This window comes from Trichomycterus rosablanca, chromosome 11, assembly GCF_030014385.1.
Source record: "Trichomycterus rosablanca isolate fTriRos1 chromosome 11, fTriRos1.hap1, whole genome shotgun sequence".
NCBI classification, from domain to species: domain Eukaryota; kingdom Metazoa; phylum Chordata; class Actinopteri; order Siluriformes; family Trichomycteridae; genus Trichomycterus; species Trichomycterus rosablanca.
In genome coordinates this window covers 452,501-472,500 of record NC_085998.1, presented here as the reverse complement: position 1 = coordinate 472,500, position 20,000 = coordinate 452,501, and the positions used below count along the sequence as shown (strand labels likewise).

Genomic DNA, 20,000 nt, shown 5'->3' with positions numbered 1-20,000 from the left:
AAGACCTCTGAGGAGACATTTTAGGAGACTACTGAGCAGACCACTGAGGGAATCTTTAAAGAGACCACTGAAAAGACCTCTGAGGAGACCATTGAGGAATCCACTGAGGAGACCTCTGAAAATACCTCTGAGGAGACCTCTGAGAAGACCACTGAGGAGACCATTAAGGAATCCACTGAGGAGACCACTGAAGAGACCTGCAGAGAGAACACTGAGCGGATAACTGAGACCACTAAAGAGACCACTGAGAAGACCTCTGAGGAGACCACTAATAAGACATTTTAGGAGACCACTGAAGAGATCACTGAGGAGACTGCTGAGGAAACCACTGATGGGGGCATTGAGTAGACCACTGAGGAGATCACTGAAGAAACCTTTGAGGAAACCTCTGAGAAGACCTCTGTGGAGACCTCTAAGGAGACCACTGAAGAGTCCACTGAGGAGACCATTGAGGAGACCACTGAAAAGACCTCTTAGAAGACCTCTGAGGAGACCACATATGAGACCCCTGCGGAGGCCTTTAAGGAGACTACTGAACAGATCACTCAGGAGACCTATGAAGACATCACTTAGGAATCCACTGAAGAGATCACTGAGGAGACGATTGAGGAGACCTCTGAGAAGATCTTGTAAATGAGAAGAAGGAGTTCGGATCAGACGGGACACATTTCAGACTCAGACTCCAGGTCAGGTGTTAGATCATTTTATTATCACAGTTAGTTATTGAACTACATGTTTCATCAGGAGGGGATCTGATCTCTACCACTGTGCTTTCAACGTTCCATCAACACCAGTGTGGGACTCAAACCCAGCGTGTGAAGGCGGTCACCAACACCTACACTACAGTCGCTTACCTACACTCACACACACACACACACACACACACACACACACACTCTCACACACACTCACTCACTCTCACACACTCACACACACACACACACACACACACACACACACTCTCACACACACACTCACACTCACACACACTCACACACACACACACACTCTCACACACACACACACACTCACACTCACACACACACTCTCACACACACACACACACACACACACACACTCACTCACACACTCACTCACACACACACACTCACTCACTCACTCTCACACACACACACACACACACACACACTCTCACACACACTCACTCACTCTCACACACACACACACACACACACACACACACTCTCACACACACACTCACACTCACTCACACACTCTCACACACACACACTCACTCACACACACACACACACACTCACACACACTCACACACACACACACACTCACACTCTTACACACACACTCACACTCTTACACACACACACACACACACACACACACTCACACTCACACACACACACTCACGCCTGGTTGGTGCAGCAGAAAACCCCTCAGCAGTTGTAGGTTTGAGTCCCACATTGGCGTGATCCACTGGTTTGGTCCAGCTCATGCACAGGTAGTTTCAGGTGCTACAGTCAGTCGTGGAACCCCAGTGCAGTTCTGTACAGGATCACCTGGTGGCCGCTGTGGGAATCGGTGACGTCTAAACTGCGAGTGAAAATAAATACAACAGTGCGGATGATAAGCAGCCTCGACCCTCCGCTACAGGTACAGAGAGTTCGGACTGGAATTAGGAACCTCTGACCTGAAGGTTCTGTCAGGAACGTGCACTCAGAACCTCAGATCTTCAGCCAGACTAGCACGTATAGTGTGTGTGTGTGTGTGATTATAAACATTAATGAGACAGAATAACGAGACGATGAGATAACCAGCTCGGCTCTGTGTGAGATAATAACATTAGTGACATCACAGGCTCAGAATCACCATGACGATAACGAGTGTGAGTACAGGCGCACCGATCCGATCCTGAACATCCGATTCACCGCGACATTACAGCGCTAACATACCGACATTAACGATTCATCAAGCCGATCACATGACATCATACTCATATTTATTCCGATTTATTTATTACTGATGAACACGGATCACTAATTTAGTCATTTCCAGTTCCCGCTGCGCTCGGAGTTGCTCCAGCAGTCAGCAGGGGGCGCCGTTCCCTCTCTGAACCGTGAGCACTCAGGTTTGGGTGCTGCAGTGCATCATGGGTGCAGTAAAACCCGCTGTTGTTGGTTTTACGAAACATCTGCCGGGTCAAAAATATACGGACATCATGATCGACTACGGCTGCTGACTTCTCTGTGTCCATATAAATAAGGTTAGTGTGCATGCACCAGGACTAACTCAGTGCGCCACCTGGAGTTAATCCTGAGCAACCACAGCTCACAAGATCACGTCCGTAGGTACATGGAACAGTGGTCTCGGTGTCAAGGATGGGAGGAAACCCAAACTGCCCAACCAGATCCAGCATGAACTAGATGCTGCAGGTTTACCTACTGTGAAGCGTGGTGGCGGTAGTGTTAGTATTTGATGGGACTGAATGTTGGACGGAGTAACTATTATTATATTTATAATAATTATTCGGACGTTAGTTGGTGACCTCAGAACCGGATCTGGAACGGCCGTCCCTCAAGAAAGTCCTGAACTTATCATAAGTATGTGGACAGCACTGAAAAGTCACAGCTGTAGCAGAAAACCAACAGAAGATCAGTGATGGTTTACATAATTATAATATACATAAGTAAATATGGTGAAAGGACAGAAATCCATAAATGAGCTGGTGTCTATATATTTATGACCCAGCAGATATTGTTAGAAACCCCCCATATACCCCTAGAGGAGGAGGAATTCACCTCAGATTCTGGAGATGAGATGAAGTGGAAGGAAGACCGTGACCTGTGCACTGAGGCGCCGATATCAGAACCGTATTGATTATATTGATTAGAGTGATGAGATGAAACTGGTGCCCCCCCCTCACTGTCCCCCACGCGTCGATCTCACTGTTTCCCCCTCACTGTCCCCCCGCGTCCCCCTCACTGTGTCCCCCTCACTGTCCCCCCGCGTCCCTCTAACTGCGTCCCCCTCACTGTCCCCCCACTGTGTCCCCCTCACTGTCCCCCCGCGTCCCTCTAACTGCGTCCCTCTCACTGTCCCCCCCTCACTGTCCCCCCGCGTCCCTCTAACTGCGTCCCCCTCACTGTCCCCCCACTGTGTCCCCCCCCGCGTCCCTCTAACTGCGTCCCTCTCACTGTCCCCCCACTGTGTCCCTTACACTGCATTCCCCACACTGCCCCCCCTCACTGTGTCCCTTATATGGCGTCCCTCTCACTGCGTCCCCCCCCACACTGGCCCCCCTACACTGCGCCTTCACCTCATGTGCCCCACACTGTCCCCCACTGCGTGCCATACATTGTGTCCCTTCTCACTGCGTCCCCCGTGTCCTTCTTACTGCCCCCCCACTGTGTCCCACTTACACTGCGTCCCTTTCACTGCATCCCTCACACTGAGTTCCCTCTCACTGTCCTGCACACTGCTTCCCTCACACTATGCCCCCCACACTGCATCCCTCTCCCCATGTCCCTTTCACACTGTCCCCCGACTTCATCCCCCCACTGCTTCCTTAACACTGCGCCCCCCCTACACTGCGCCCCCCACAGTGTCCCTCAGACACTCGTTCGAGCCTTCAGGCAGAAATTTGGTCACATTAAAGATAAATAATAAACATTATGTACATGAGCTGAGGAAGAAGCGAGCAGAACCGAGCGGTGGAAACACATTCAGTCTGAGAACCGAACCTTCGGAGCCCACACGGCCGCGTCCCAAATCTGTATTAGTGTCTGAAGCTCTGTGGGTCAGTCCAGCTCCAGTCCAGCTTCACTCGTCCACCGTTAAAGTCAGAAATGTAGAGAAAGATCCAGAACAGAGAGGAACCGGAGCAAACGTCCTCATCCGCTCCTCATCCTCGCCGAGGGGCTTTAAGCTCCGCCCACGGCGGCTCCGCGGGCTCTCGGCCGGTCGGGAGCGACGGGTGTCGGCGGCGAGGCCGGGCGCGGCCTCAGATGGAGGAGTAGAAGAAGATGTAGGCGGCGGTGGACTTGACGGACGAGGCGGAGATCTCGGAGACCTCGTGGTCGTCGAACTTGTACCAGAGCTGGCGGTTGGCGTTCCTGCAGTAGGCCGTGTAGTGCCCGCCGTCCAGCCCCCCGTAGTGATTCTGCACGGGAAGGGAACACAGAGGGTCTTACAGGAAGTGGAACACACTAACATGTCATACAATTGAGATACATACAAGACCCGCCCGGCGTCCTCACCCGAGGACATCAGTGACACCCCATCATAACCATCAAGGTACTTCAGAGGGAACTGGGTGCTCAGGGGACCGGTCTGTCATGTGATAGAGGTGCTGTATTTAAAGGTGGCGTTGGGTGGACGACCCCCCCCCCCCCCAATTTAGTCATCTTCAATTCCCTTCACCCACGTACTTTTAGAATGGATTTGTTATGTCACTGTATTATGTTAGAGTGGCAACTCAGTGGTGGTGGGGATTGAACCAGCAACCCTCTGATTATTAGTCCAGCACTTTAGTCACTGAGCCACCGCAGCCCGACTGAGACTGGAGACTGAAACACTGTTGGAACACACAGAGCCTGTCCCTATTTTCATGATTTTTTTTATGTTTATTAGCCTGTTACACCCCGTCCCTACTTTTTTTGAACTGAGGTTTGAACTAGTCCCAGTATGTGAATGTGAGAGATGGATCCAGTGGTTCCAGCTGTAGGAGCTCTGAATGCTCTGGTGTTGGTGACGGTGTTGGTGATGGTGACAGTGTTGGTGACAGTGTTGGTGGTGGTGGTGGTGGTGATGGTGTTGGTGACGGTGGCGGTGCTGGTGACGGTGTTGGTAGTGGTGTTGATGATGGTGGTGACGGTGTTGTTGATGGTGGTGACGGTGTTGGTGACGGTGTTGGTGATTATGGTGGTGATGGTGACGACGGTGTTGGTGATGGTGACGACGGTGTTGGTAGTGGTGTTGGTGACGGTGTTGTTGATGATGGTGGTGACGGTGTTGTTGACGGTGTTGTTGATGGTGGTGACGGTGTTGGTGACGGTGTTTGGTAGTGGTGTTGTTGATTATGGTGGTGACGGTGTTGGTGATGTGACGGTGTTGGTAGTGGTGTTGGTGACGGTGTTGGTGACAGTGTTGGTACTCACGGACACGCCGTACAGGTCGTACTTCCTCAGGTTGTTTTTGGAGCCGATGACGTACTGGGACAGATCCAGGTTCTCCAGAGGGAAATCCACCGAGGTCTGGAGCTTCTGCTTCCACCGGCCCTCGTACCAGAACCTTCATACACACACACACATATTTATAGAAGTCTGTTCTAATCATTCCATCACTAACACACATATATATATATATATATATATATATAGCCAAAAGTATGTGGACACCGCTTAATTACTGAGCACACCCACCACACCCTCGGAACACCTTTGGGATGAATTGGAATGTTGACTAAGAGCCAAACTGCTGCCTGACCTGAAGTGTTTTATTCTTGCCCACACAGTGGGTTTAATCTCTTGGTTAAGGTACTGCAGTAATCAGAAGGTTGCTGGTTTAAGCCCCACCACTGCCAGCTTCCCACTGTTGGGCCCCTGAATGTCTTTGTACTGTGGGAGGAAACCGGAGCACACGGAGGAAACCCACAGACACAGGGAGAACATGCACACAGAAAGGACCCGGACCGCTCTGCCTGGTTGTAGCCTACTGGTTAAGGTGCAGGACTAGTAATCGAAAGGTAGCTGGTTCAAGCCCCACCACTGCCAGGTTGTCACTGTTGTTCCAGTAAGAGTAAACAGACAGTAGCTCAGCTGTCCACATACTTTTGGCCCCAACAGTGAAGAAGAAGTAACCGTGAGGACCGCTGACCACACACTGACCTCTTTAGATGGATGAGCAGGATGGGTGGAAGCTTCCAGATCTCCAGTTTCTTGGTGAACTCTCGGTGAGCTTTGCAGTGAGGACAGTAGACCTTGTTATTGTCCGTCAGCTTCTCCTCCTTGGAGAAGAGCCTCAGACACTCCTGCACAAGCACAGAGGAAGAGCTGATGTGCACATCTGGATTTAAACGCTGCTCCCTACTGCACTACTGCTGTGTGTGTGTGTACCTGTAGAGAACATCTGGAGGACGAGGCGAGGGGCAGTGAGAGGTGTGTGTGTGTACCTGTAGAGAACATCTGGAGGACGAGGCGAGGGGCAGCGAGAGGTGTGTGTGTGTGTACCTGTAGAGAACATCTGGAGGACGAGGCGAGGGGCAGTGAGAGGTGTGTGTGTGTACCTGTAGAGAACATCTGGAGGACGAGGCGAGGGGCAGTGAGAGAGGTGTGTGTGTGTACCTGTAGAGAACATCTGGAGGACGAGGCGAGGGGCAGTGAGAGGTGTGTGTGTGTACCTGTAGAGAACATCTGGAGGACGGGGCGAGGGGCAGTGAGAGGTGTGTGTGTGTACCTGTAGAGAACATCTGGAGGACGAGGCGAGGGGCAGTGAGAGGTGTGTGTGTGTACCTGTAGAGAACATCTGGAGGACGAGGCGAGGGGCAGTGAGAGAGGTGTGTGTGTGTGTACCTGTAGAGAACATCTGGAGGATGAGGCGAGGGGCAGTGAGAGGTGTGTGTGTGTGTACCTGTAGAGAACATCTGGAGGACGGGGCGAGGGGCAGTGAGAGGTGTGCGTGTGTACCTGTAGAGAACATCTGGAGGACGAGGCGAGGGGCAGTGAGAGGTGTGTGTGTGTGTACCTGTAGAGAACATCTGGAGGACGAGGCGAGGGGCAGTGAGAGGTGTGTGTGTGTACCTGTAGAGAACATCTGGAGGACGAGGCGAGGGGCAGCGAGAGGTGTGCGTGTGTACCTGTAGAGAACATCTGGAGGACGAGGCGAGGGGCAGTGAGAGGTGTGTGTGTGTGTGTACCTGTAGAGAACATCTGGAGGATGAGGCGAGGGGCAGTGAGAGGTGTGTGTGTGTACCTGTAGAGAACATCTGGAGGACGAGGCGAGGGGCAGTGAGAGGTGTGCGTGTGTACCTGTAGAGAACATCTGGAGGACGACGCGAGGGGCAGTGAGAGGTGTGTGTGTGTACCTGTAGAGAACATCTGGAGGATGAGGCGAGGGGCAGTGAGAGGTGTGTGTGTGTGTGTACCTGTAGAGAACATCTGGAGGATGAGGCGAGGGGCAGTGAGAGGTGTGTGTGTGTGTGTACCTGTAGAGAACATCTGGAGGACGAGGCGAGGGGCAGCGAGAGGTGTGCGTGTGTACCTGTAGAGAACATCTGGAGGATGAGGCGAGGGGCAGTGAGAGGTGTGTGTGTGTGTGTACCTGTAGAGAACATCTGGAGGATGAGGCGAGGGGCAGTGAGAGGTGTGCGTGTGTACCTGTAGAGAACATCTGGAGGACGAGGCGAGGGGCAGTGAGAGGTGTGTGTGTGTGTACCTGTAGAGAACATCTGGAGGACGAGGCGAGGGGCAGTGAGAGGTGTGCGTGTGTACCTGTAGAGAACATCTGGAGGACGAGGCGAGGGGCAGTGAGAGGTGTGTGTGTGTGTACCTGTAGAGAACATCTGGAGGACGAGGCGAGGGGCAGTGAGAGGTGTGCGTGTGTACCTGTAGAGAACATCTGGAGGATGAGGCGAGGGGCAGTGAGAGGTGTGCGTGTGTACCTGTAGAGAACATCTGGAGGACGAGGCGAGGGGCAGTGAGAGGTGTGTGTGTGTGTACCTGTAGAGAACATCTGGAGGACGAGGCGAGGGGCAGTGAGAGGTGTGTGTGTGTACCTGTAGAGAACATCTGGAGGACGAGGCGAGGGGCAGTGAGAGGTGTGTGTGTGTGTACCTGTAGAGAACATCTGGAGGATGAGGCGAGGGGCAGTGAGAGGTGTGCGTGTGTACCTGTAGAGAACATCTGGAGGACGAGGCGAGGGGCAGTGAGAGGTGTGTGTGTGTGTACCTGTAGAGAACATCTGGAGGACGAGGCGAGGGGCAGTGAGAGGTGTGCGTGTGTACCTGTAGAGAACATCTGGAGGACGAGGCGAGGGGCAGTGAGAGGTGTGTGTGTGTGTACCTGTAGAGAACATCTGGAGGACGAGGCGAGGGGCAGTGAGAGGTGTGTGTGTGTACCTGTAGAGAACATCTGGAGGATGAGGCGAGGGGCAGTGAGAGGTGTGCGTGTGTACCTGTAGAGAACATCTGGAGGACGAGGCGAGGGGCAGTGAGAGGTGTGTGTGTGTGTACCTGTAGAGAACATCTGGAGGACGAGGCGAGGGGCAGTGAGAGGTGTGTGTGTGTACCTGTAGAGAACATCTGGAGGACGAGGCGAGGGGCAGTGAGAGGTGTGTGTGTGTGTACCTGTAGAGAACATCTGGAGGACGAGGCGAGGGGCAGTGAGAGGTGTGTGTGTGTGTACCTGTAGAGAACATCTGGAGGACGAGGCGAGGGGCAGTGAGAGGTGTGTGTGTGTGTACCTGTAGAGAACATCTGGAGGACGAGGCGAGGGGCAGTGAGAGGTGTGCGTGTGTACCTGTAGAGAACATCTGGAGGACGAGGCGAGGGGCAGTGAGAGGTGTGTGTGTGTGTACCTGTAGAGAACATCTGGAGGACGAGGCGAGGGGCAGTGAGAGGTGTGCGTGTGTACCTGTAGAGAACATCTGGAGGACGAGGCGAGGGGCAGTGAGAGGTGTGTGTGTGTGTACCTGTAGAGAACATCTGGAGGACGAGGCGAGGGGCAGTGAGAGGTGTGCGTGTGTACCTGTAGAGAACATCTGGAGGACGAGGCGAGGGGCAGTGAGAGGTGTGTGTGTGTGTACCTGTAGAGAACATCTGGAGGACGAGGCGAGGGGCAGTGAGAGGTGTGTGTGTGTGTACCTGTAGAGAACATCTGGAGGACGAGGCGAGGGGCAGTGAGAGGTGTGTGTGTGTGTACCTGTAGAGAACATCTGGAGGACGAGGCGAGGGGCAGTGAGAGGTGTGTGTGTGTACCTGTAGAGAACATCTGGAGGACGAGGCGAGGGGCAGTGAGAGGTGTGTGTGTGTGTACCTGTAGAGAACATCTGGAGGACGAGGCGAGGGGCAGTGAGAGGTGTGCGTGTGTACCTGTAGAGAACATCTGGAGGACGAGGCGAGGGGCAGTGAGAGAGGTGTGTGTGTGTGTACCTGTAGAGAACATCTGGAGGACGAGGCGAGGGGCAGCGAGAGGTGTGTGTGTGTGTACCTGTAGAGAACATCTGGAGGACGAGGCGAGGGGCAGTGAGAGGTGTGTGTGTGTACCTGTAGAGAACATCTGGAGGACGAGGCGAGGGGCAGCGAGAGGTGTGTGTGTGTACCTGTAGAGAACATCTGGAGGACGAGGCGAGGGGCAGCGAGAGGTGTGTGTGTGTACCTGTAGAGAACATCTGGAGGACGAGGCGAGGGGCAGCGAGAGGTGTGTGTGTGTACCTGTAGAGAACATCTGGAGGATGAGGCGAGGGGCAGTGAGAGAGGTGTGTGTGTGTACCTGTAGAGAACATCTGGAGGACAAGGCGAGGGGCAGTGAGAGGTGTGTGTGTGTACCTGTAGAGAACATCTGGAGGACGAGGCGAGGGGCAGTGAGAGGTGTGTGTGTGTGTACCTGTAGAGAACATCTGGAGGACGAGGCGAGGGGCAGTGAGAGGTGTGTGTGTGTGTACCTGTAGAGAACATCTGGAGGACGAGGCGAGGGGCAGTGAGAGGTGTGTGTGTGTACCTGTAGAGAACATCTGGAGGACGAGGCGAGGGGCAGTGAGAGAGGTGTGTGTGTGTGTACCTGTAGAGAACATCTGGAGGATGAGGCGAGGGGCAGTGAGAGGTGTGTGTGTGTGTACCTGTAGAGAACATCTGGAGGACGGGGCGAGGGGCAGTGAGAGGTGTGCGTGTGTACCTGTAGAGAACATCTGGAGGACGAGGCCAGGGGCAGTGAGAGGTGTGTGTGTGTGTACCTGTAGAGAACATCTGGAGGACGAGGCCAGGGGCAGTGAGAGGTGTGTGTGTGTGTACCTGTAGAGAACATCTGGAGGACGAGGCGAGGGGCAGTGAGAGGTGTGTGTGTGTACCTGTAGAGAACATCTGGAGGACGAGGCGAGGGGCAGTGAGAGAGGTGTGTGTGTGTGTACCTGTAGAGAACATCTGGAGGACGAGGCGAGGGGCAGTGAGAGGTGTGTGTGTGTACCTGTAGAGAACATCTGGAGGACGAGGCGAGGGGCAGTGAGAGAGGTGTGTGTGTGTACCTGTAGAGAACATCTGGAGGACGAGGCGAGGGGCAGTGAGAGGTGTGTGTGTGTACCTGTAGAGAACATCTGGAGGACGGGGCGAGGGGCAGTGAGAGGTGTGTGTGTGTACCTGTAGAGAACATCTGGAGGACGAGGCGAGGGGCAGTGAGAGGTGTGTGTGTGTACCTGTAGAGAACATCTGGAGGATGAGGCGAGGGGCAGTGAGAGGTGTGTGTGTGTGTACCTGTAGAGAACATCTGGAGGATGAGGCGAGGGGCAGTGAGAGGTGTGTGTGTGTACCTGTAGAGAACATCTGGAGGACGGGGCGAGGGGCAGTGAGAGGTGTGCGTGTGTACCTGTAGAGAACATCTGGAGGACGAGGCGAGGGGCAGTGAGAGGTGTGTGTGTGTGTACCTGTAGAGAACATCTGGAGGACGAGGCGAGGGGCAGTGAGAGGTGTGTGTGTGTACCTGTAGAGAACATCTGGAGGACGAGGCGAGGGGCAGCGAGAGGTGTGCGTGTGTACCTGTAGAGAACATCTGGAGGACGAGGCGAGGGGCAGTGAGAGGTGTGTGTGTGTGTGTACCTGTAGAGAACATCTGGAGGATGAGGCGAGGGGCAGTGAGAGGTGTGTGTGTGTACCTGTAGAGAACATCTGGAGGACGAGGCGAGGGGCAGTGAGAGGTGTGCGTGTGTACCTGTAGAGAACATCTGGAGGACGACGCGAGGGGCAGTGAGAGGTGTGTGTGTGTACCTGTAGAGAACATCTGGAGGATGAGGCGAGGGGCAGTGAGAGGTGTGTGTGTGTGTGTACCTGTAGAGAACATCTGGAGGATGAGGCGAGGGGCAGTGAGAGGTGTGTGTGTGTGTGTACCTGTAGAGAACATCTGGAGGACGAGGCGAGGGGCAGCGAGAGGTGTGCGTGTGTACCTGTAGAGAACATCTGGAGGATGAGGCGAGGGGCAGTGAGAGGTGTGTGTGTGTGTGTACCTGTAGAGAACATCTGGAGGATGAGGCGAGGGGCAGTGAGAGGTGTGCGTGTGTACCTGTAGAGAACATCTGGAGGACGAGGCGAGGGGCAGTGAGAGGTGTGTGTGTGTGTACCTGTAGAGAACATCTGGAGGACGAGGCGAGGGGCAGTGAGAGGTGTGTGTGTGTGTACCTGTAGAGAACATCTGGAGGACGAGGCGAGGGGCAGTGAGAGGTGTGTGTGTGTACCTGTAGAGAACATCTGGAGGACGAGGCGAGGGGCAGTGAGAGGTGTGTGTGTGTGTACCTGTAGAGAACATCTGGAGGACGAGGCGAGGGGCAGTGAGAGGTGTGCGTGTGTACCTGTAGAGAACATCTGGAGGACGAGGCGAGGGGCAGTGAGAGGTGTGTGTGTGTGTACCTGTAGAGAACATCTGGAGGACGAGGCGAGGGGCAGTGAGAGGTGTGCGTGTGTACCTGTAGAGAACATCTGGAGGACGAGGCGAGGGGCAGTGAGAGGTGTGTGTGTGTGTACCTGTAGAGAACATCTGGAGGACGAGGCGAGGGGCAGTGAGAGGTGTGTGTGTGTGTACCTGTAGAGAACATCTGGAGGACGAGGCGAGGGGCAGTGAGAGGTGTGCGTGTGTGTACCTGTAGAGAACATCTGGAGGACGAGGCGAGGGGCAGTGAGAGGTGTGTGTGTGTACCTGTAGAGAACATCTGGAGGACGAGGCGAGGGGCAGTGAGAGGTGTGTACCTGTAGAGAACATCTGGAGGACGAGGCGAGGGGCAGTGAGAGGTGTGTGTGTGTACCTGTAGAGAACATCTGGAGGACGAGGCGAGGGGCAGTGAGAGGTACATGAAGGTCTCGAAGGTGCGGGAGCGGTGGTGGCAGCTCAGACACTGCAGGCTGGACTTGAACTGACCCTGGAACAGTGAGACGATGATGGACTCGTTCAGCAGCTTGTGTTTCCTCCAGGATAACTCCGCCCCGCTGACATCATCCATCTGATCACACGGCTCGTCCTTCAGCCTCTTACGGTTATCGGCCTGGGTCCACACACACACACACACACACACACACACACACACACACACACACACACACACACACACACACACACACACACACACACGGCGGCTCGTTCATTAGGGCGATCGGGCGACGCACCACCAAAGGGCGAAAGGGAAGAAATGTTTCTATCACATTCAACCAGTGTTAAACTATCCGTCCTGCCTCGGAATATCGTAGCCCAATCATGGTGGAGTTGTGTTCTGTACAGTACCGCCCCGGATCGCTCTCATAGACTCATGTTAAAGCTCTTTTTTTTTTAACTGCAGGCGCTGCAATACAATCTGAATGAGTTCCGGGGGGGCTCGCACTTACGTGCTTGCGTCACACGTGACCTGGTGTAGCGATAATTGGAGCTAGTGACGGGAATTACGGCTCCTCGAAGGGAGTCGCCTCTTTTAAAGAGCCGTTCAAAAAGATGGCTCTTCGTTCTTCGGGTGGCGCTACTGGGTAAACTATGCGACAGCCCCGATGTGCAGAAAGAAGACGGGGAAATACTGTTCTAAATTATTACCATTTAATACCTATCAATACCTGAAACAAGGTTCCAGATAATATCTTTACTGTGTAATCAAGTTATTGACTGTAGCTATAAAAAGTTCAATCGTGTTAATTAATACAGTCCATATAAACGTTTAGTCCATTTAAATATCAGATACAAACATCACAAATATAAATCATGTTTACAACCATGTGACTGAATAACCTGAATAAACTGTAGAGATGAAACATTTGTCCTACACACCTGTCCTACACACCCGTCCTACACACCTGTCCTATAACCCCGGCCCATGCTGATAACCCTGATATAAATGAATGTAGTGGAACGATGGAGCTGGAAGATGAAGACGGTGAGGTGAGCTTCTCACCTTGTTGAGGTCCTCGTGCAGGCCGTCCATGAGGAACAGCAGGAGTTCCTGAGAGTCCTGCTGCTCGTACCCGGAGAACTGCTCGTTTATTTTACCGATGGTGATTTTGAAGTCGCGGGGGCTGATGTACTTGAACTGCCCCGACCACAGGGCGTTCATGATGGCCCCGAACTCCTCCGCCACCTCACCCTTATGGCCCAGAATATTCGCCCTGTCCCACACAGCCACACGTCAGGTCTCAGTTAGAGCTTTAAATTATATCATTACACGTTATACATACATCTCACACAGATCCTACAGAACTACAAACCAGAAAAGTTGGGACGCTTAGTAAAAGAAGGTGTGATGTGGTCATTCTCTTCCATTTTTATTTCACTTATAAAAGTAGAAAGAAAAGATTTATAATGTTTCACTGAACTTAAGACTCCAAAAAGTCGGTACGGGGGCGTGTTCCCCCTGTGTTCCCCCCTGTGTTCCCCCCTATGTTCCCCCGTGTCCCCCCCCCGTGTTCCCCCTATGTTACCCCCGTGTTCCCCCCTATGTTCCCCCGTGTCCCCCCCCCGTGTTCCCCCTATGTTCCCCCCGATGTTCCCCCTATGTTCCCCCATGTTCCCCCCCGTGTTCCCCCCTGTGTTCCCCGTGTTCCCCCCTGTGTTCCCCCCTATGTCCCCCCCGTGTTCCCCCTATGTTCCCCCCGTGTTTCCCCCTATGTTCCCCCCGTGTTCCCCCTATGTTCCCCCCCGTGTTCCCCCTGTGTTCCCCCCTGTGTTCCCCCCGTGTTCCTCCCTATGTTCCCCCCCGTGTTCCCCCTATGTTCCCCCCTGTGTTCCCCCGTGTTCCCCACGTGTTCCCCCCGTGTTCCTCCCTATGTTCCCCCCCATGTTCCCCCAGTGTTCCCCCCGTGTTCCCCCCGTGTTCCCCCCTATGTTCCCCCCCGTGTTCCCCCTGTGTTCCCCCCTGTGTTCCCCCGTGTTCCCCACGTGTTCCCCCCGTGTTCCTCCCTATGTTCCCCCCCCATGTTCCCCCGTTGTTCCCCCCCGTTGTTCCCCCCCGTTGTTCCCCCCATGTTCCCCCCGTGTTCCCCCCTATGTCCCCCCCCCCGTGTTCCCCCCTGTGTTCCCCCCATGTTCCCCCCGTGTTCCCCCCTATGTTCCCCCAGTGTTCCCCCTATGTTCCCCCCGTGTTCCCCCCTATGTTCCCCCCGTGTTCCCCCCCGTGTTCCCCCCGTGTTCCCCCCTATGTCCCCCCCGTGTTCCCCCTATGTTCCCCCCGTGTTCCCCCCTATGTTCCCCCCGTGTTCCCCCTATGTTCCCCCCGGTGTTCCTCCCCGTGTTCCCCCTATGTTCCCCCCTGTGTTCCCCCCGTGTTCCCCTCTGTGTTCCCCCCATGTTCCCCCCCATGTTCCATCAGTCCTCCTATTCATTTCTACTGTGTAATGTGTGAGGAACTGAGGACACTGATGGTTGCAGGTTTGTGAGTGGAATTTTTCCATTCTTGCTCAATACGAGACTCCAGCTGCTCAACAGTCCGAGCTCACCGTCGTCTGATTCTCCTCCTCATGACAGGAGACAGATCTGGACTGCAGGCAGGCCGCTCAAGCACACGCACTCTGTATCTATGAAGCCATGCGCCCTCTTTCACTGATATCAGTCTGGATGGTCCTTTTTTGTGTTTGGCACAGAGAACTTGACGTCCGTTTTTTCCAAAAACGAGCTGAACCGTGGACTCGTCCAACCTCAGCATTTGTGTCCACTGTGTTCTGGTCCATCTGAGATGAGCTCAGAGAACTCTGAGATGTTTCTGTATAGCATTGATGTATGACTTTCTCTGTGTGTAACAGAGTTTCAGGTTGCGTTTCCTGATGCAGCGGTGGACTGTGTTAACTCACAACGGTTTTCCGAAGTGCTCCCGAGCCCATGTGATAATATATATATATATATATATGTGTATCGCAGCAGCTTGATGGTTTCTCATGCAGTGCTGTCTAAGGGCTAAAGGTCACACATATTCAACAGTGGTTTCCAGCTTTGCAGAATCAGACTGAATCTTTCCACAATATTATGTACAGTAGATACAGTAGAAGTTTGGAACACAGTGGTGAGCCACGTCCCACCATTGCTTGTACAGACTGATCCTTTGGTGGATCCTTTTATACCCGATCATGATTCCCTCACCTGGTACCATCTCACCTGCTTCAAACACTTTTCACTCTTACTCTGCCCCCGTCCCAACTTTTTTTGAGTTCTAAACCTTTTCTAGTTTATACTATATTTTACTGAGCGTCCCAATATTTACTGCCACACTGAGCGGTAAGGATGGCGGCGCCGTACCTGTTGATGTCCTCCTGGTAGCGGTTCTTGTTGAAGTAGTCGGCCATGTAGGGCGTGTTACACAGACACTGCAGGACGGAGTTCATGTAGCAGGTGTTCCCTAAGTTCCTCAGCCCCGTCAGACACGGCCCCGGGCCCCCGAACACCGGGTTCATGTTCCGGATCTTAGCGGCGGAGGGGCGGGCGATCTCGGCTTTCACGTACGACGTGGCGGCCTGGGGTCTGACGGAACAATCAAACACACCGATCGGAAATCATCGTAACCTAGGCGACATCACAACGTAACACAGAACCTAGGACTATACAGGGTGGTACACCAGGAAAGGGCGGACTGGGCGTGGCGGGTACTGAATATCTAGACCTGATCCAGTGAGCAATCAGGAATAGTTAGTTCAGTAGTGGAGGGGAACAGGTCATGACTAAATGACATGGTACGTACTTGGTTTCTCTGTTGATGGTGGGTATGGGCGTGGCTTTGCGCGCCCCCTCGGCCTTCAGGTCCTGGCTGATATCGGGGGAGGAGTAGGAGCGTTTTAATTTGGACTGCTCTCTCTCCCGCTCCTTCTCTCTCTCCTTGTCCTTCTCCGTGGCTCCCTGGCGGGGCTTGGGTTTGGTGGGCGTGGCAGTGGGCGTGGCCGGGGGCGTGGCAGGGGGCGTGACCTCGGGTGGGTACAGGTGCACTTTATTGGTGGGGGAGTGATAATAGCGGTACGTCCCTGTGACCACATCCAGGAACTGGAACACAGACGAACACAATGAATCACTGACAGTGAATCAAATGAGTGAATCAGATCAGAAGAATCAAATAAAGATGTATCAGGTCTGAGTGAATCAGATTAATTAGAATCAAATAAAGATGAATCAGATCTGAGTGAATTGGATTATTGGAATCAATTATAGATGAATCAGGTCTAAGTGAATCATATAATTAGAATTAAATTAAAATGAATCAAGTCTAAGTGAATCGGAAAGTTTGAATCTAATTTAGATTAATAAAAAGTAGGTGAATCAAATTATAAGAATCATCAATTGAAGCTAGTCAGATTGTTAGAATCAAATAAAAATAAAACAAGTCTAAATGAATCCTATAAGAGTCAGACAAAGTGAATCGGATCATCTAAAGCTAATATACAGTAGATTAATCAGATCAAGGTGAATCGGATTATTAGAATCAAATAAAGATGAATCAGGTCTTAGTGAATTGCATAATAAGAGTCAAATACAGATAATTCAGATCAAACTGAATCAGATCACCAGAATCAAATGTAGATGAATCAGATCTATCTGAAACAGATCTAAATGAATCAGATGACCAGAATCAAATGTAGATGAATCCGATCTATGTGAATCAGATCCCCAGATCATCAGATCTATGTGAACTGGATTATTAGAATTAATTATAGATGAATCAGGTCTAAGTGAATTGGATAATAAGAGTCAAATATAGCTGAATCAGATGTTAGTGAATCAGATTATTAGAGTCAAGTAGAGATGAATCAGGTTGAAGTGAATCAAATTATTAGAATCAAATGTAGATGAATCAGAACTATGTGAATCAGATCATCTGAATCAAATGTAGACGAAACAGATCTAAATGAATCAGCTCAATAGAATCAAATGCAGGTGACTCAGGACTGAGTGAGTCAGGTGATGGTGTAGGTGTGAGTTCTGTACCTTCATCCAGCCCTCAGGTAGACCTGGTACCACCCGCCCGATCTCCTCACTGCGGGCACGGGTAAGAGGCTCCCGCTGTGACACACACACACACACACACACACACACACACACACACAAACACACACACCAGTGAGCTAGGTTTCTGAACATGACTGCAGGGAATATGACTACATGCTTTTCACACTGAATAATTAGATGAAGCACCACACACTTCTGGCCATGTTGTGTGTGTGTGTGTGTGTGTGTGTGTGTGTGTGTGTGTGTGTGTGTGTGCAGACCTTGATGTCAGACACAGTGGTGTTGGGTAGAGGAGAATCCAGAGACATGCTCTTGATGTGAGCATCCAGACTCTGTTCCTTGGTTCCTCTCCTTCCTCTCTCCTCTCCATCCTCCTCCTCCTCCTCCTCCTCCTCCTCTGCCTTCTGCCTCTCCAGCTTCCTCCTGCTCTCCTCCTCCTCCTCCTCCTCCTCCTCGTCCTCGTCCCCGAGTCCTTTCTTCTCCTGCAGGTTGGGTTTGACTGACCGATCCGGGACCACCGGCCCGTTGGTCGCCGTGGAAACGGGGGTGTCCTTGGCCCCGCCGTCTTTGGTCCCGTTCTCTTTGGCTCCGCCCTCGGCGCTGGACTTCCCGTCTTCTGAAGGTCTGGCGGCTGGTTTGGTGGAGCGGTCGAACTGAGAAGGTGCACGAACACAAACGGAACGTCACACAGGTCAGAGCTGGGGGATTCATTTCAGGATCAGATTCGGTTCAGTTCAGACACTAAACGACTCGACTCAGTGTTCATTCAATTACAGTTTAGAGTCGACATGATTCGATTCAGTTCAGACACTAAACGACTCGACTCAGTGTTCATTCAATTACAGTTTAGAGTCGACATGATTCGATTCAGTTCAGACACTAAACGACTCGACTCAGTGTTCAATCAATTACAGTTTAGAGTCGACATGATTCGATTCAGTTCAGACACTAAACGACTCGACTCAGTGTTCATTCAATTACAGTTTAGAGTCGACATGATTCGATTCAGTTCAGACACTAAACGACTCGACTCAGTGTTCAATCAATTACAGTTTAGAGTCGACATGATTCGATTCAGTTCAGACACTAAACGACTCGACTCAGTGTTCAATCAATTACAGTTAAGAGTCGACATGATTCGATTCAGCCCAACTCCACTTAGTGTTCAAACAGAGTCAAAATTATTCAGTTCAGCTCCTATACTAAACGACTCGATTCAGTGTTCAATCAATTTCAGATGGAGTCAATATGATTCGGTTAAGCTTAAACACTAAACGACTCGACTCACTGTTCAAACAAATACAATAAGAGTCAACATGATTCGGTTCGGTTCAGACACTAAACGACTCAACTCAGTGTTCAAGCTAATACAGTTAGAGTCAACATGATTCGATTCAGCCCAACTCCACTTAGTGTTCAATCAATTACAGATGGAGTCAACATGATTCGATTCAGCTATGACACTAAACGACTCAATTTATCGTTTAAACAAATAAAGTCAACACGATCTGATTCAGCTCAGAAACTAAATGACTCGACTCAGTGTTCAATCTACAACCCCTGGCAAAAATTATGGAATCACCACTCTTGGAAGATGTTCTGTCAATTGTTTAATTTTGTAGAAAAAAAATAAATCACAGACATGCCACAAAACTATCATTTCTCAAAATGTCAACCTTCTGGTATTAAGAAACAATAAAAAAAGAAACAAATATAATAGTTGTGGTCAGTCACGATTGCTTTTTTTAGATCAAGTAGAGGAAAAAAATATGGAATCACTCAAATCTGAGGAAAAAATTATGGAATCACTCTGTAATTTGCAGTTTAAAAACAAAACATCTGCAGCAGATTAGATTTGCTAATTATTCTTCAGTTTAAAAAGAGTGCTCACACCTCGGAGAGCTGTTGCACAAAGCAGATTGTCATGAATCATGGTTCCAACACAAGATATGTCAGTTGAAACAAATGAGAGGATTATAAAACTCCTTCAAGAAGATAAATCATTGTGGAATGTCGCAAAAGATGTTGGTTGTTCCCAGTAAGCTGTGTTTAAAATCTGGACCAAGTACAAACAAAATGGGAAGGTTGTAAAAGGGAAGCATACTGGTAGACCAAGTAAGACATCAAAGCATCAAGATAGAAAACTTAAAGCAATATGTCTTGAAAACAGAAAATGCACAACAAAGCAGATGAGAAACAAGTGGCCGGAAAGTGGAGTCAATGTCTGTGACTGAACTGTAAGAAATCACCTAAAAGAAATGGGATTTACATACAGAAAAGCCAAACAAAAGCCATCATTAACACCTAAAAAGAAAAGAACAAGGTTAAAGTAGGCTAAAGAAAAGCAATCGTGGACTGTGGGTGACTGGATAAAAGTGATCTTCAGAATCTGCATTGGGCAAGGTGATGATGCTGGAACTTTTGTTTGGTGTCTGTCCAATGAAATTTATGAAGATAACTGCCTAAAGAAAACATGTTAATTTCCACAGTTGTTGATGATATGGGCCTGCATGTCGGGTAAAGGCACAGGGGAGATGGTCTTCAATAAATGCCAAAGTCCACATTGAAATTTTGGACGCTTTTCTTATTCCATCAGTTGAAAGGATGTTTGGTGATGATGACTTCATTTTTCAAGATGATAATGCATCTTGCCATAGGGCAAAGGACGTGAAAACTTTCCTTCAAGAAAACATATAATGTCAATGGCATGGCCTGCAAATAGTCCGGATCTCAATCCATTTGAAAATCTCTGGTGGAAATTGAAGAAAATGGTCAATGACAAGGTTCCAACCTGCAAAGCTGATCTGGCAACAGCAATAAGAGACAGTTGAAGGCAGATTGATGAAGAATACTGTTTGTCATTAGTTAACTCCA

The 20,000-nt window shown here is 51.1% G+C and overlaps 1 protein-coding gene across 2 annotated transcripts in view; it reads right to left on the bottom strand.

Annotated features, from left to right (window-relative positions):
• Positions 1-3,548: 3,548 nt before the first annotated feature.
• usp8 (ubiquitin specific peptidase 8) overlaps positions 3,549-20,000 on the bottom strand; it is a 31,142-nt gene continuing 14,690 nt past the window's right edge. For both annotated transcript variants that reach the window (XM_063004647.1, XM_063004648.1), the window contains 9 exons: positions 17,387-17,779; positions 17,106-17,180; positions 15,871-16,166; positions 15,432-15,653; positions 13,102-13,312; positions 11,974-12,210; positions 5,862-6,004; positions 5,133-5,265; positions 3,549-4,135 (listed from right to left, as the gene is read on the bottom strand). In XM_063004647.1, coding sequence (XP_062860717.1) covers positions 3,977-4,135; positions 5,133-5,265; positions 5,862-6,004; positions 11,974-12,210; positions 13,102-13,312; positions 15,432-15,653; positions 15,871-16,166; positions 17,106-17,180; positions 17,387-17,779 — 1,869 coding nt within the window. In that variant the 3' untranslated portion in view covers positions 3,549-3,976. The remainder of the gene's footprint in view (positions 4,136-5,132; positions 5,266-5,861; positions 6,005-11,973; positions 12,211-13,101; positions 13,313-15,431; positions 15,654-15,870; positions 16,167-17,105; positions 17,181-17,386; positions 17,780-20,000) is intronic.